The sequence below is a fragment of the Gallus gallus genome, chromosome 33, assembly GCF_016699485.2.
Source record: "Gallus gallus isolate bGalGal1 chromosome 33, bGalGal1.mat.broiler.GRCg7b, whole genome shotgun sequence".
Taxonomy (NCBI): Eukaryota; Metazoa; Chordata; class Aves; order Galliformes; family Phasianidae; genus Gallus; species Gallus gallus.
This window is the reverse complement of record NC_052564.1, coordinates 3634953-3647696: the sequence shown is the minus strand read 5'-3', so window position 1 is coordinate 3647696 and position 12744 is coordinate 3634953. Positions and strand designations below refer to the sequence as shown.

The 12744-nt window shown below is 48.2% G+C and overlaps 2 protein-coding genes across 2 annotated transcripts; both read right to left on the bottom strand.

The window, feature by feature from the left end:
* Window positions 1-2627: 2627 nt before the first annotated feature.
* On the bottom strand, window positions 2628-3217 carry LOC121107959 (olfactory receptor 14C36-like; the record flags this gene model as incomplete). The annotated part of the gene is made up of 1 exon (XM_040654567.1): window positions 2628-3217. A coding segment is annotated over one exon (576 nt), but the record flags the coding sequence as incomplete, so codon positions are not given.
* Window positions 3218-11731: 8514 nt separating this feature from the next.
* LOC121108048 (olfactory receptor 14J1-like) lies at window positions 11732-12706 on the bottom strand. Its single transcript, XM_040654711.1, has one exon. The coding sequence runs from the start codon at window positions 12689-12691 to the stop codon at window positions 11732-11734; it is 960 nt and encodes a 319-aa protein (XP_040510645.1). The 5' UTR covers window positions 12692-12706.
* Between the last annotated feature and the right edge of the window lie 38 nt (window positions 12707-12744).

Below are 12744 nucleotides of genomic sequence, written 5' to 3'. Positions count from 1 at the left end.
GATGAACAATGGGGTGACACCTCCCAGACTCTGCACAGGGATGCAAGGAGGCAGTGAGGCCCCATTACCATGAGAATAATAAATCTTCTCACAAACCATACCAAAGGGACTCAGACCTTATTGCTGCTGGGGCCCTCCATCCTCACCAGCACCCACTGCCTTCTCCTCTGCAGGCTTTCCTGTGCTGTTCCAGCCCAGCCTTTATTTCCCTGTGGTCTGCAGACACCCACCTCTCCTCTCTACCCTGCTCTGACCCTGGCACTGAAATCACTGATGTCTCTCAAGCCTCTCTGAACATCCCTTGAAACACAAAGCCATGGAGTGATCCCTTCGCATGGCCCCACATCATAACTCTTCCAGTGACGTTTCTTCCTCTTCATGCTCTCTACATTTCCAGCTGCACTTTGAGGTAGGTTTTTTTCCCCCATCGCGCATTTCCACTACCAAGGTAAACTCCGTCATGTTGGAAATCACTTCCCAATGGAAACACCACCCATCAGTTTTCTTGTGGCCTGTCAGCCACTGAGAAGAAGGAATGTCACCGTCACCTTCCAAGGCACATACCATTACTTGGGCAAACACGTCCAAGTCATATCCCTCCTGATGTCGAGTTGTGTACTCACACAGAACATCCATCACAGTCCCTCACACAAACCTCCTCCCTCCTCTATGAAGCCTACCAGGTGCTTAGGCAGGGAGGATCCCACTGTCAACATGTCAACCTGGCACTTTCTGTCTCGCTCTCAGGGACACCGCAGATGTGATCCTGTATGCACAGATCCCAGCCAGAAGTCGAGGGCTGACCAACAGCTGCTTCAGGCAGAAGTGAGCACACCATTCCTTCCCGTGACACCTTCCTGGTGCTGGCCTATCAACTCCACAGACAGAAGGGATCTCACTGCCACCTTCACGTGCCACCTGCAGGCCCATGAGGTCCTGAGGTAGAGCTGAGCTCATCGCAGCATTCCGACCCACCTCCTCCGTATGGCCTCAAGCTGATCAGTCACACGTCACCTCCTGTACATATATCACTTCACATTCATCACTTCATTAAATGCATTTGCTCAAAGACTCCACGATTCCTGCTCTGCCCTGAAGAGCCAAGTATGCAAAGTTTACGGTTGGGGGAGGAATGAAGGTGAGGAGGGCAGAGCACAGGAACTGCGTCTGTGGGTACTGGGTGTTCAGGATAGGGATTATGGGTCAAAACTCACCTTTTGGGGCACAGATGAAGCAAAGATTTAGTGAGAGGGCTTGGTGTTCTGCTAAGGTTTTCAGGACGGTCTAAGGGTATGGGCAAGCATTATGGAACAGTGTTTTGCTTTGGAATACTGTGAGGGCTAGCATTAAATATCGCACTTTAATGCTAGCAATTAAAGCTTGGTTTTAGCATGAGTGGGAGAGTAAGTCTGGGAATCTGTGCAGTCCATTCCTTGGGAATGTTCCTGGCAGCAACTTTTATAGAAGCCCTGAGCCTTCAGGCACTGCCATGAGGAGATCTCTGTTAACAATAGACTGCTGTGGTGGAAACAACCTGTGTGACAGAAGTGCCCACTGCATGTCCTTCCTTGTGTTTGCAGCCACACAGCAGCACTGCCACCAAGCCACAGGAGCTGCAAGGCTAAGGGACTCTCAGATTGAGGTTCAGGTCGGCACACCACCACCACACCACTAAATTCTGTCTCTCGGTGCAACACTGAGCCTTTTCTTGCAAAGCTTCTGTCTCACCTCTGTTGGCTGTTCCATTCCTGTGACAGAAGTGGCACCTCACTCAGGAAGGGGAAGGACACAAAGCTCTGCAGGAGAACCTGCACCGCCTTCCATGCAGCTCTGTGCTACCCCAGAGTCACATCTCCTACCTACAAATTCATGCTCCAGAATGTCTCCTGATAGTCCTGAGGAACTTTTCCTGAGCTCTCATGCATGCTTCAGCTACCCCAGGGCATGCTGGAGGCAGTGCCCAACTCTGTGGCAAATGGAAAGACGCACTGAAGGGAGACTTCAGGGAAAATGTTTAAACCTCTGAGATGAGAACCCATATCCAAGACCCTTTCCTATTCAGGGTCTCACAGAGATTGAGGAAGAGGGGATCTGACAACCAGTGTGCAAACCAGGTGCTGTGGCTGGCCTGCCAGAGGCAATGACAGATGTGAACCTGAAAGCTCAGATCCCATCCGGGAGCCAAAGGATGGCCCGTCAGCTATTGCAGGCTGAAGTCACGGCACAGTTGGATTAACAGCCGTGTGCTTCCTGCTGGATTGTGGGTTTCGTAGAAAACTGACCCTGGCAGCTCCAGAAATGTCTCACAAGAAGAATGACAGACAAATTCATTGCACGTCCTTTGTTCTGTTAAGATTCACAGAGCCTGGTTCCATATGTACAGAGTGTGTGGGTCACACTGCACACGTACAAGCTGAATAGGAATTGATAGGGGTGGTGACATTTGAATGAAAAGCATTAAAACAGTTGAAAAATGGAAAAAAAAAACAAAAAAAAACCTTTTAATATATTGTTCTTAATACAACAAAACAAACAGGACCAAAAACAAACAAACAAACAAAAAACAAACAAACAAACAAACAAAAAAACACACAAGCCAAAATAAGATTTCTTGTTTCTATAAAAATCTACATTACAAGTCCTATACAGATAAAGATGGGCAGTTCATTGCTTTCAAAAGACGTTTGGTCATCAGTTTCCAAAGAGCATCCTTGAGCTCCTGGTTCCTCATGCTGTAGATGAGGGGGTTCAGTGCTTGAGGCACCACAGAGTACAGAAATGAAACCACCAGATCCAGAGAGGGGGAGGAGACAGAGTGGGGTTTCAAATAGGCAACCATACCAGTGCTGAGAAACAAGGAGACAACAGCCAAGTGAGGGAGGCACGTGGAGAAGGCTTTGTGCCGTCCCTGCTCAGAGGGCATCCTCAGCACGGCCCTGAAGATCTGCACATACGACACAACAATGAAGACAAAACACCCAAACTCCATAGGGACACTAAGCACAATAAGCCCAACTTCCCTGAGGTAGGCATCTGAGCAGGAGAGCTTGAGGATGTGGGGGATTTCACAGAAGAACTGATCCACAGCATTGCCTTGGCACAGAGGCAGAGAAAATGTATTGGCAGTGTGCAGCAGGGAATAGAGAAGCCCCGTGCCGCAGGCAGCTGCTGCCATGGTGGCACAAGCTCTGCTGCCCAGCAGGGTCCCGTAGTGCAGGGGCTTGCACATGGCAACGTAGCGGTCATAGGACATGATGGTGAGAATGGAATATTCTGCTGCGAGGAAGAAGAGAAAGAAAAAGACCTGTGCAGCACATCCTGCGTAGGAGATGGCCCTGGTGAGCCAGAGGGCATTGGCCATGGCTTTGGGGAGAGTGGTGGAGATGCAGCCCAGGTCGAGGAGGGCGAGGTTGAGGAGGAAGAAGTACATGGGGGTGTGCAGGCGGTGGTCGCAGGCTACGGCTGTGCTGATGAGGCCGTTGCCCAGGAGGGCAGCCAGGTAGATGCCCAGCAAGAGCCAGAAGTGCAGGAGCTGCAGCTGCCGCGTGTCTGCCAACGCCAGGAGGAGGAACTCGCTGATGGAGCTGCTGTTGGCCATCTGTGGTTCCTGGGCATGGAGTCCTGTTCAGGGTGCAGGAGATAATGACAAGACAAGACCATTCTCAGTGACACTCATCCCACCATTCTATAAAGACTTTCTTTCTTTAAGGACAGTGTTCATTTAGTTCCATCACTTGAGTTCAACTTCATGAGGTTCATTATTCTCGAAGAAGTAGAAGCTGAAAGAAGCTTTAGCCTTCCTCTCATTTCCTAATCATATCCCAGCCTTCTGGATATTCTCCTCTTAAGAGCTATTTCCATGTCTCATATCTTTACCCTGTCTGCACTCAGGGCGCCCATCCCTTCCTCTGTGCACTTAAATTTCTCTTAGGGAAAGCTGGCTGTTTGCAGGGTAGTTCCATGTTCATGTCTGCAGAAAAGAAAAAAAAAGGACGATTATCTCAGCTGGTGCTGTCCTTTGGGAGAGAAGAGGCTGAAAGCACATGAGGAGATTGCTCATATAACAGCAGACTGAGGGAGGTACAATTCAGGATTCTCAGAGATGTGTTCATATTTCACATCTCCCTTCAGATTTCTGCCTCCAACTCTTTCCCCTCCCTTTAGAACAGTAAATAGAAAATCCCTGCCTTGTCTCTACTCTTGCGAAGTGCTCTTGGAATCACTCGGGGGTTTAGCGTAGCTGTGATCCCCCTGCCCCAGGCAGCAGCTGTGGCAGCAGAAGGCCCCTGCCCTGCCCTGCTGGGGGGCTCCTTCCCCCCACACGTCTCCCCGCAGCGCCCTGGGCAGCTCCCCGGGCAGGCTGAGTGCTGAGCCTGGCAGGCGGCAGAGTCCCTGCCCCGGCACACAGCCCCTGGGGCACAGCAGGGACCCTGCTCTGCACCACAGCCCTGGGCATCCGGCTGCACCCCCGGCTGCACAGCCCGCAGCCGTCCTGGGACATGCAGCCCTCAGGGCTGTGCTCTGACACTGCAGCACAGAACCCCTATCTGTAGAAGGTCTTTCTCCACAGTAAAGAAACATGGAGCATCTTCAGCCAGATATGTAATGGGATGTCCCAGATTTAGCGATCTCTCCAGGAAAAGAAGATTCATTGCCTGGAGGAAAAGACTTACCTTGTCAAGGATAGAGAGAAATGCACCTCCCGTGAGCTCTCAGCCTGCTATTGTGCCACACAGCCTGTAAGCTCTCTTCCTTCTATCCTCCCTTTCTGCTGCAGATGATTTCCCCAGCCCTGCTGCGTAGTACACAGGAGCTGCTCCTGGGCACAAGTGTCTCTCTGTAGCACTGCCCACTTCTATCAGCTCCCTGTGTCCCAGGAGCCCGGCCCAGCTCAGCAGCAGAGGAGGTGATTTCCTTCACTCCCTGGAGATATCCATGGCCCTCCTGAGCTGACAGCTCCTGCAAGGCATCACTGCAGAACGTACTTCCAAGTCAGCTCAATTAATCAACATGCCCAGTGGATTCCAGAAGCACAGTTGTTCCCACTGAAAGAAGTTTGACCACGAGAGAAGCATATGCCAAATCTGGAAACCTGTGCTCATGACCCATAACAGAAATGACACACAGAGAAGGACGCTAACGGGAACACCAACACATGCTGTGCTAGAACTCTTTGTACAGTTGCAGGCTTGAGCTCTTTTTTGGACCACAGCTACACAGTTAAATTGCTTCCACAACTGGACTGCAGGACAATGGTGATAAAGAGTCTTTATGATGGATGGGCAAGGAGACAAGGAAGGGCGACTGACTGCCCTCTGTGAGAGTGCACTGAGTTCTGCCTGGGGATGGCAGAGCAGCCAGGTCAGAGAGAAAGGAAATGGCCAACTGAGGAGCCCAACAGTGTCTGTTCCTGGCTTCCTGATCAGGAAGAGCAAGTGGAAGGTGCCCTCTACAGACAGATGGGAGCCTCATGTTGTCACGCCATTGTCTCCATTGGGGACCCTTTTCACTCTAGTGACTGGTGCAGGGACAGCACAGCAGGGCATACACCATCCAGAAGATCCCTGGAGAGCACAGATGGCAGCTTCTTGACCAAGCCATAGAGGAGTGAAAGAGGAGAGGTGCTCTGCTGGATCTCATACTCACTGGGAAGGAAGGGCTGATGGGGAATGTGAAGATCAAAGGGACCCTGGGCTGCAGTGGCCATGGGATGGTGGAGCTGAGGAGTCTGAAGGGAGGGCAAAAGCCAAGCTCACATCTTTGGGCTACAGCAGAGCACACCTTGGCTTCTTCAAGCGTCTTTGGAGTACATTAGGAAGAATTCTTTTAGAAAGTGGAGACAAGAAGTGATCTCCTTACAGCAGCACAAAGATTTTGTCCTATTGTACCTGCTGAGATTTGTTTCTGAAGGCTAATGCTCAAACACAGTTGAATCTTCCCAGGCATATCAAAGGCAATAAGGGCTATTAGAATTATATGTGCTGCAAAAGGAAGGCTATGGTGGATGTGGACCCACAGTAGAATGGGGCAGGGTACCTGGCATTAAGGGCATGGAGGCCATGAAGCGTCCTGTGCTGCATGTGACCATCGAAAACACAATCTGAGAAAATCAAAATGAGCTCAGTACCACAGTTTGACTCCATCAATGCAAAGACAGAGATGCCATGGACGGTTCTGGGCAGGGAAATTCTGGGGGGCACCAGGCTCTGTGCAAGGTACAAATGGATCTTCTTTTCTTTTTGAAGCTGTAAGGCTGAAAGATGTTCATTAATGTCAATGAAATTGAAACCAAGGATTGACAACAAAGATTGAAATCAATAAAAATATGCTAAGACACTTCTCAGCTTCTAATATTCTCTCCAGTCCTCTCCCTCTTTAACTTGAAAACGCTGGTCTTTGAAGGAATTTGGTGTCCTTTTCTTTTTCTTTTTCTCATTTTTCTTAAGGAGATGTTATCCAGAACGGTGTTTGCAGGACACAAATGCCTCCAGGTACAGGGACACAGACAGTGGTGCCAGTGGCTGTGCCCTGTGATGGGTGGAAATCAAACTCTGTAACCACAGAGTAGTTATAAAGCAGGTATGTTTAATCATCGCTGCGCACACACCACATCTCCCCCAGTGCCCCCCACCTACCCTGCATATCGGAGGGCAAGAAAGGCACATACTTAAAGAAGCTGCTGCTTACACATGCATTAGATTTCCAAGTAAACGTTGGGTTAGTACATCGAGTCCCCAAAATGATTGACATTTATCCCTGCCCCAAGTCTCAGCTCTATGACACATGCGTATCTTTTGGTGGTTCTTTGGTGGACTTTTGGATGAAGGCTGAGGTCTTATTTTCCTTTGACATGGGTGAGGTTGGAGTCTCTTGGCTGGCTCTGGTTGGTCATCTTATTGTCTACAACAAGTAAACAGGTGTGAGTAAAACCCAGGGTAAAGTGTGAGTAAAATCTGGAGTAAGGTGTATCTAAACCCAGAGTAAAATGTGTGTAAACCTGGAATAAAGTGTGTGTAAAACCTGAGTAAAGGTTGAGTAAACCTGCAGTAAAGGGTGAGTAAGACTAGAAAAAAGTGTGAGTAGACCCAAAGTAAAGGGTGTGTAAGCCCGGAGTAAATAGCGAGTAAAGCTGGTGTAAATTGTGAGTAAACCCAAAGTATAGTTGTGAGTAAAACAAATGGTGAACATTGTTAGGAAACACGGAATAAAGTGAGAGTAAGTCCAGAGAAAAGTATGAGTACACCTGGACAGCAGTCTGAGTAAACCCAGATTAAAGGGTTGGTAAAGGTAGAGTAAAGCGCGAGTAATACCCAGAGTAATGTGTGACTAAGCCCAAATAAAATTGTAAGTAAACCCAGAGTAAAGTGTGCGTAACCATGAAGTAAAGAGTGAGTAAACCTGGTGTAGAGGGTGAACAAAGCTTGGAGCAAGCTGTGAGGAAACATGGAGTAAAATATGTGTAAAACCTTGTGTAGAATGTGTGTAAAACCAGATGTAAAATGTGAGTAAAGCTAGAGAAAACTGTGAGCAAACCCAAAGTAAAGGGTGTGTAAGACCGGAGTAAATAGTGTGGAAACCTGGTGTAAATTGTGAGTAAACTCAAAGTAAACTTATAAGGAAAACCTGGCATACATTGTTAGGAAACCCGGAGTAACGTCTGAGTAAAGCTCTGAGTAAAGTGAGAGTAAACCCAGAGAAAAGTATGAATGAACCTGGAGTGAAGTGTGTGTAAGCCCGGAGTGAAGGGTTAGTAAAGCTAGAGTAAAGTGTGAATAATACCCAGAGTAAGGTGTTACTAAACCCAAAGTAAAGCGTGAGTAAACCCGGAGTAAAGTGTGCGTAACCATGAAGTAAAGAGTGAGTAAACCTGGTGTAGAGGGTGAACAAAGCTTGGAGAAAACATGGAGTAAAATATGTGCAAACCGTGGTGTAGAATGTGAGTAAAACCTGATGTAAAATGTGAGTAAAGCTTGAGAGAAGTGTGAGTAAACCCAAAGTAAAGCGTATGTAAGCCTGGAGTAAATAGTGAGGAAACCTAGTGTAAATTGTGAGTAAACCCAAAGTAGACATATGAGTAAAACCTGGCATACATTGTTAGGAAACCCGGAGTAAAGTGTGAGTAAAGTCCTGAGTAAAGTGAGAGTAAACCGGGAGAAAACTATGAGTACACCTGGATTGAAGTGTGAGTAAGCCCGGAGTAAAGGGTTAGTAAAGCTAGAGTAAAGTGTGAATAATACCCTGAGTAAGGTGTGACTAAACCCAAAGAAAATTGTGAGAAAACCCAGAGTAAAGTGTGCGTAACCATGAAGTAAAGAGTGAGTAAACCTGGAGTAAAGAGTGAACAAAGCTTGGAGTAAACTGTGAGGAACCATGGAGTAAAATATGTGTAAACCGTGGTGAAGAATGTGAGTAAAACCAGATGTAAAATGTGAGTAAAGCTAGAGAAAACTGTGAGTAAACCCAAAGTAAAAGGTGTGTAAGCCCGGAGTAAATAATGAGGAAACCTGGTGTAAATTGTGAGTAAACCCAAAGTAACCTTGAAGGTAAAACCTAAAGCATATTGTTAGGAACCCTGGAGTAAATTGTGAGTAAAGCCCTGAGTAAAGTGAGAGTAAACCCAGAGAAAATTGTGAGTAAACCTTTGCTACTGCAAAGCCCGTGGGCCCTCGGTGTGCAGGGACACTGCTCTCCCCCCATCCACCCAGCCTGTGATGCCATCATAGAAGGCTACCAGGTTACTCAAGTACTATTACCTCTTGGTGAACCCATGCTGACTCCTCCTCATATCCTTCTTCTCTTCCATTTGCTTGGAGATGGCAGCCACAATAGGCTGTTCCATCCCCTTCCTAGGGACAGAGCTGAGACTGACTCGCCTGGAGTTTCCCACATCCTCCTTCTTGCCCTTTCTGAAGACTGGACTGACATTGGCTATCCTCCAGTCTTCGGGCACCTCTCCTAATCTCCAAGGCCTGTCAAAGATGATAGAGAGAGGTTCAGCAGTCACCTCTGCCAGCTCCCTCAGCACAGGTGGATGCATCCCATCTGGACCCATGGATGTGTGCACACTGATCCCACCCAGACACTTCTGCACCATCCCCTCCTCAACCAGAGGGAGGCTCTGATGTGTTATAGACAAGCTACAGAGGTGGGTCTGTGAGAACCTCATCAAGAACAACAAGGCCATGTGCAAGGATATTGCACATGGATATATGGGTCAGAGCAATCCAATGCACGACTGCAAGCTGACTAAAGAAGGACAATGCCCTCCCTCGCTCAGACGGCCACCTCTCTGTTGATGGAGCCCAGGGTAAACTTGGCCCCTCACGGTGCAGTTGGCCCCTCAGGCTGCAAGCACTTCTGTTAAGGTTTCCATCTCCCAGGACCTCTAAGTCCTTCCCAACAGGGCTGCTCATTAGTAGGAGTTCTCCCAGAATGTACTCATACCTGTGATTGTTCCAACACAAGTGCAAAGCTTTGCACCTGATCTTGTTGAACCTCATGACATTTATTTGGGCCCACTTTTCAAGCGTGTCCAGGTCCCTCTGGATGGCACACCTTCATTCTGTCATGCCAGCTGCACCACGCAGCTTAGTGTCATCAGCAGAGTTGCTGAGGGTGCGCTCTAACTCATCATCCATGCCACTGATAGGCATTGAAGAGCTCTGGTCCCAAGGCTGACGCCTGGGGACACCACTTGTGATCGGCCTCCACCTGGTGGAGCCCATTTCCCAGACAGCCATTTGGTAAATGGCATTTGGTAACAGTCCTTTGGCTGCAAACTTCCAACCAATTTCTTATCCAATGAGCAGTCCACCCTTCAAATCCATCTCACACATCTCTCCACAGAGATAAGGATGTGATGTGGGACCATGCCAAAGGCCTCTCCTAAGTCCTGATTAATTTTCGTACTGGTCTGTGTAACTGATGGATTGTCAAATTGTACACATTATCATTCTGACCATAAAGAACCACAAAATTTAATGAAGCCTTAGCAAAATACTGATTTCCCATTTAGATCCTGAAAATATTGAGCTAAGCAGAACTCTAAATCTCAGGACTAAGGTTGTGTTATGGTAAAATTCATCTTGTCACTGCACACACAAAGAAATTGTTTACTAGATTACTTATTTGCTTGCAGCTGGCAGCTGGTAGATAAGTGTGTTTCTGTAACTTAGCAACCTTCACTTCGGTATCCAGAGAACTCCTATCGGAATGGTCTGGAGTTCAGCAGTGACCAAAGCATTCAGAAGAGAAATATTACCCGAGCTGCAGTGACACAACAGACGGGGTGTGACAGCAAGAGCAGAAATAACTAACTGGCACATGGGTAATTTAGGAAGTTATCGATAAGAATCAGGAAAATAGGTCAGGAGGTGAGACAACAAAGACGAAATGCAAACATAGCATTTGAAAATTGCAAACAAATCACTTCAATTACAGTAAACAGGAATAAAATAAATAAGGAATAGGAGGTATGTGAAATCCTAACTGACTGTGAGCAGATTTCTGTGTTGGAAATCTATTAAAATATACAAAATATTAGTCAAATGTGTTCTGGGTTAGGTATAGTTCAAACTAACATACTAAGGTGAAAGAGACCCTGAATTCAATAGCTTTTTCAAAGTGTGCAGAGAAACCTGCATTTGATGCGCAGCCATTAACACACACAGTTTACTGTCAGTGGGTTTTAAGCAAGGAAAGAATAAACTGCTTTTTGTGCCAACCCAGGAATTGGTTAACTGTGTTGTCTCTCCCGTCCTGTTGAGGAGGGGCAGTGACAGAGTAGCATAGGGGGCACCTGGGAGCCAGGCAAGGTGAACACAGTGCTGCGGCGTGCTGAGTTCCAGGGTGCTTCTGGTGCCCCAGCCCTGCAGCACGGTGTTTCTGTGTGCCTTCCCCTCTGCAGGACAGCCCGGCCCCACCACCCCACAGGCAGCCCCTGGCAGCTCTGTGCAGGCACTGTGTGGGGCAGCATGCGTGCAGTGGTACAGAGGTGTGCCCCCAGCACAGCCCCTGACACCACACGTCCTCCTTCTCACAGCACCTACTTCCTCCCCTTTATTTCATCTTCCTCTTCATCACAGTGCCACCTGGCTCACCTTTTAGCTCTTTTCCCCCACTTTAGCAAATTTCCATTCCTTGTTTTGCCACAATCAGCAATTTTTTATCTTGATGCACTCAAACTCCAAACAGTCTATACCAAGCCCGAGAACAAGTCCTTGCACCTGGTGGAGGCAAAGAAAGAAGCAGTCCGTTGTGATTTCAGTGCTTCTGTGAAACAGGGTCATTGATAAAGACTGGTCTGTTCACACACCAAGTGAAACTAAACTGGGAAGTTTTAGGATGAGCACACACTGATTCCTTTTGTTGAAGTAATATATTGGTCCTCAGGCTAATACACTGATACCTTCCACTAATCCAGCCTGTATCAGCTCCAGGGTGCCTGCTGGCATCTCATTTGCCTGCAGATACAGAGGTGGAACACAGAGGCTGTGGGAGTCAGCACTGACTCAGGATCATATGGGCTTCAGTAGAAAGAGAGCAAAGTGATGTAGCAGTAGAAGTGGAAGGAATCCAAACTCATGTACAGGAAGATGATAACCACTAATGATAATTACACACATAAACATAACTATGAACAGCAAACAAAAAAGTATTTGTTAATGAAAATAAATAAATAGTACAAACAGAAAGGAATAGAAAATAGGCCAATGATGGAGAAGACTGTGAATCATTTGTAGAGACAGATGAGAAGTTTATCCCTGCTGAAATGAGTCCATGATATCATTTTCCTCACTGCATCCTTAAGCTCCTGGTTCCTCATGCTGTAGATGAGGGGATTTACTGCTGGTGGCACCAATGAATACAGAACTGCTACCATCAGATCCAGGGATGGGGAGGAGGTGGAGGGGGGCCTTAGATTGGCAAAAAAGCCAGTGCTGACAAACAGGGAGAGCACAACCAGGTGAGGGAGGCACGTGGAGAAGGCTTTGTGCCGTCCCTGCTCAGAGGGCATCCTCAGCACGGCCCTGAAGATCTGCACATAGGAGAAAAGAATGAAAGCAAAGCACCCAGATACTAAAGAAGCACTGACCCCAAGAAGCCCAATTTCTCTGAAGTAGGCATCAGAGCAGGACAGCTTGACAATCTGGGGGATTTCACAGAAGAACTGATCCACAGCATTGCCTTGGCACAGAGGCAGGGAAAATGTATTGGCAGTGTGAAGAAGGGAATTAAGGACCCCAGCGCCCCAGGCAGCTGCTGCCATGGTGGCACAAGCTCTGCTGCCCAGGAGGGTCCCGTAGTGCAGGGGCTTGCAGATGGCAACGTAGCGGTCATAGGACATGATGGTGAGAAGGGAATATTCTGCTGAGATGAAGAAGAGAAAGAAAAAGACCTGTGCAGCACATCCTGCGTAGGAGATGTCCCTGGTGTGCCAGAGGGCATTGGCCATGGCTTTGGGGAGAGTGGTGGAGATGCAGCCCAGGTCGAGGAGGGCGAGGTTGAGGAGGAAGAAGTACATGGGGGTGTGCAGGCGGTGGTCGCAGGCTACGGCTGTGCTGATGAGGCCGTTGCCCAGGAGGGCAGCCAGGTAGATGCCCAGCAAGAGCCAGAAGTGCAGGAGCTGCAGCTGCCGCGTGTCTGCCAACGCCAGGAGGAGGAACTCGCTGATGGAGCTGCTGTTGGCCATCTGGTACTTCTGGGCACCAGGACCTGTGAGCACAAGAACCTGTCCAAGGAGTA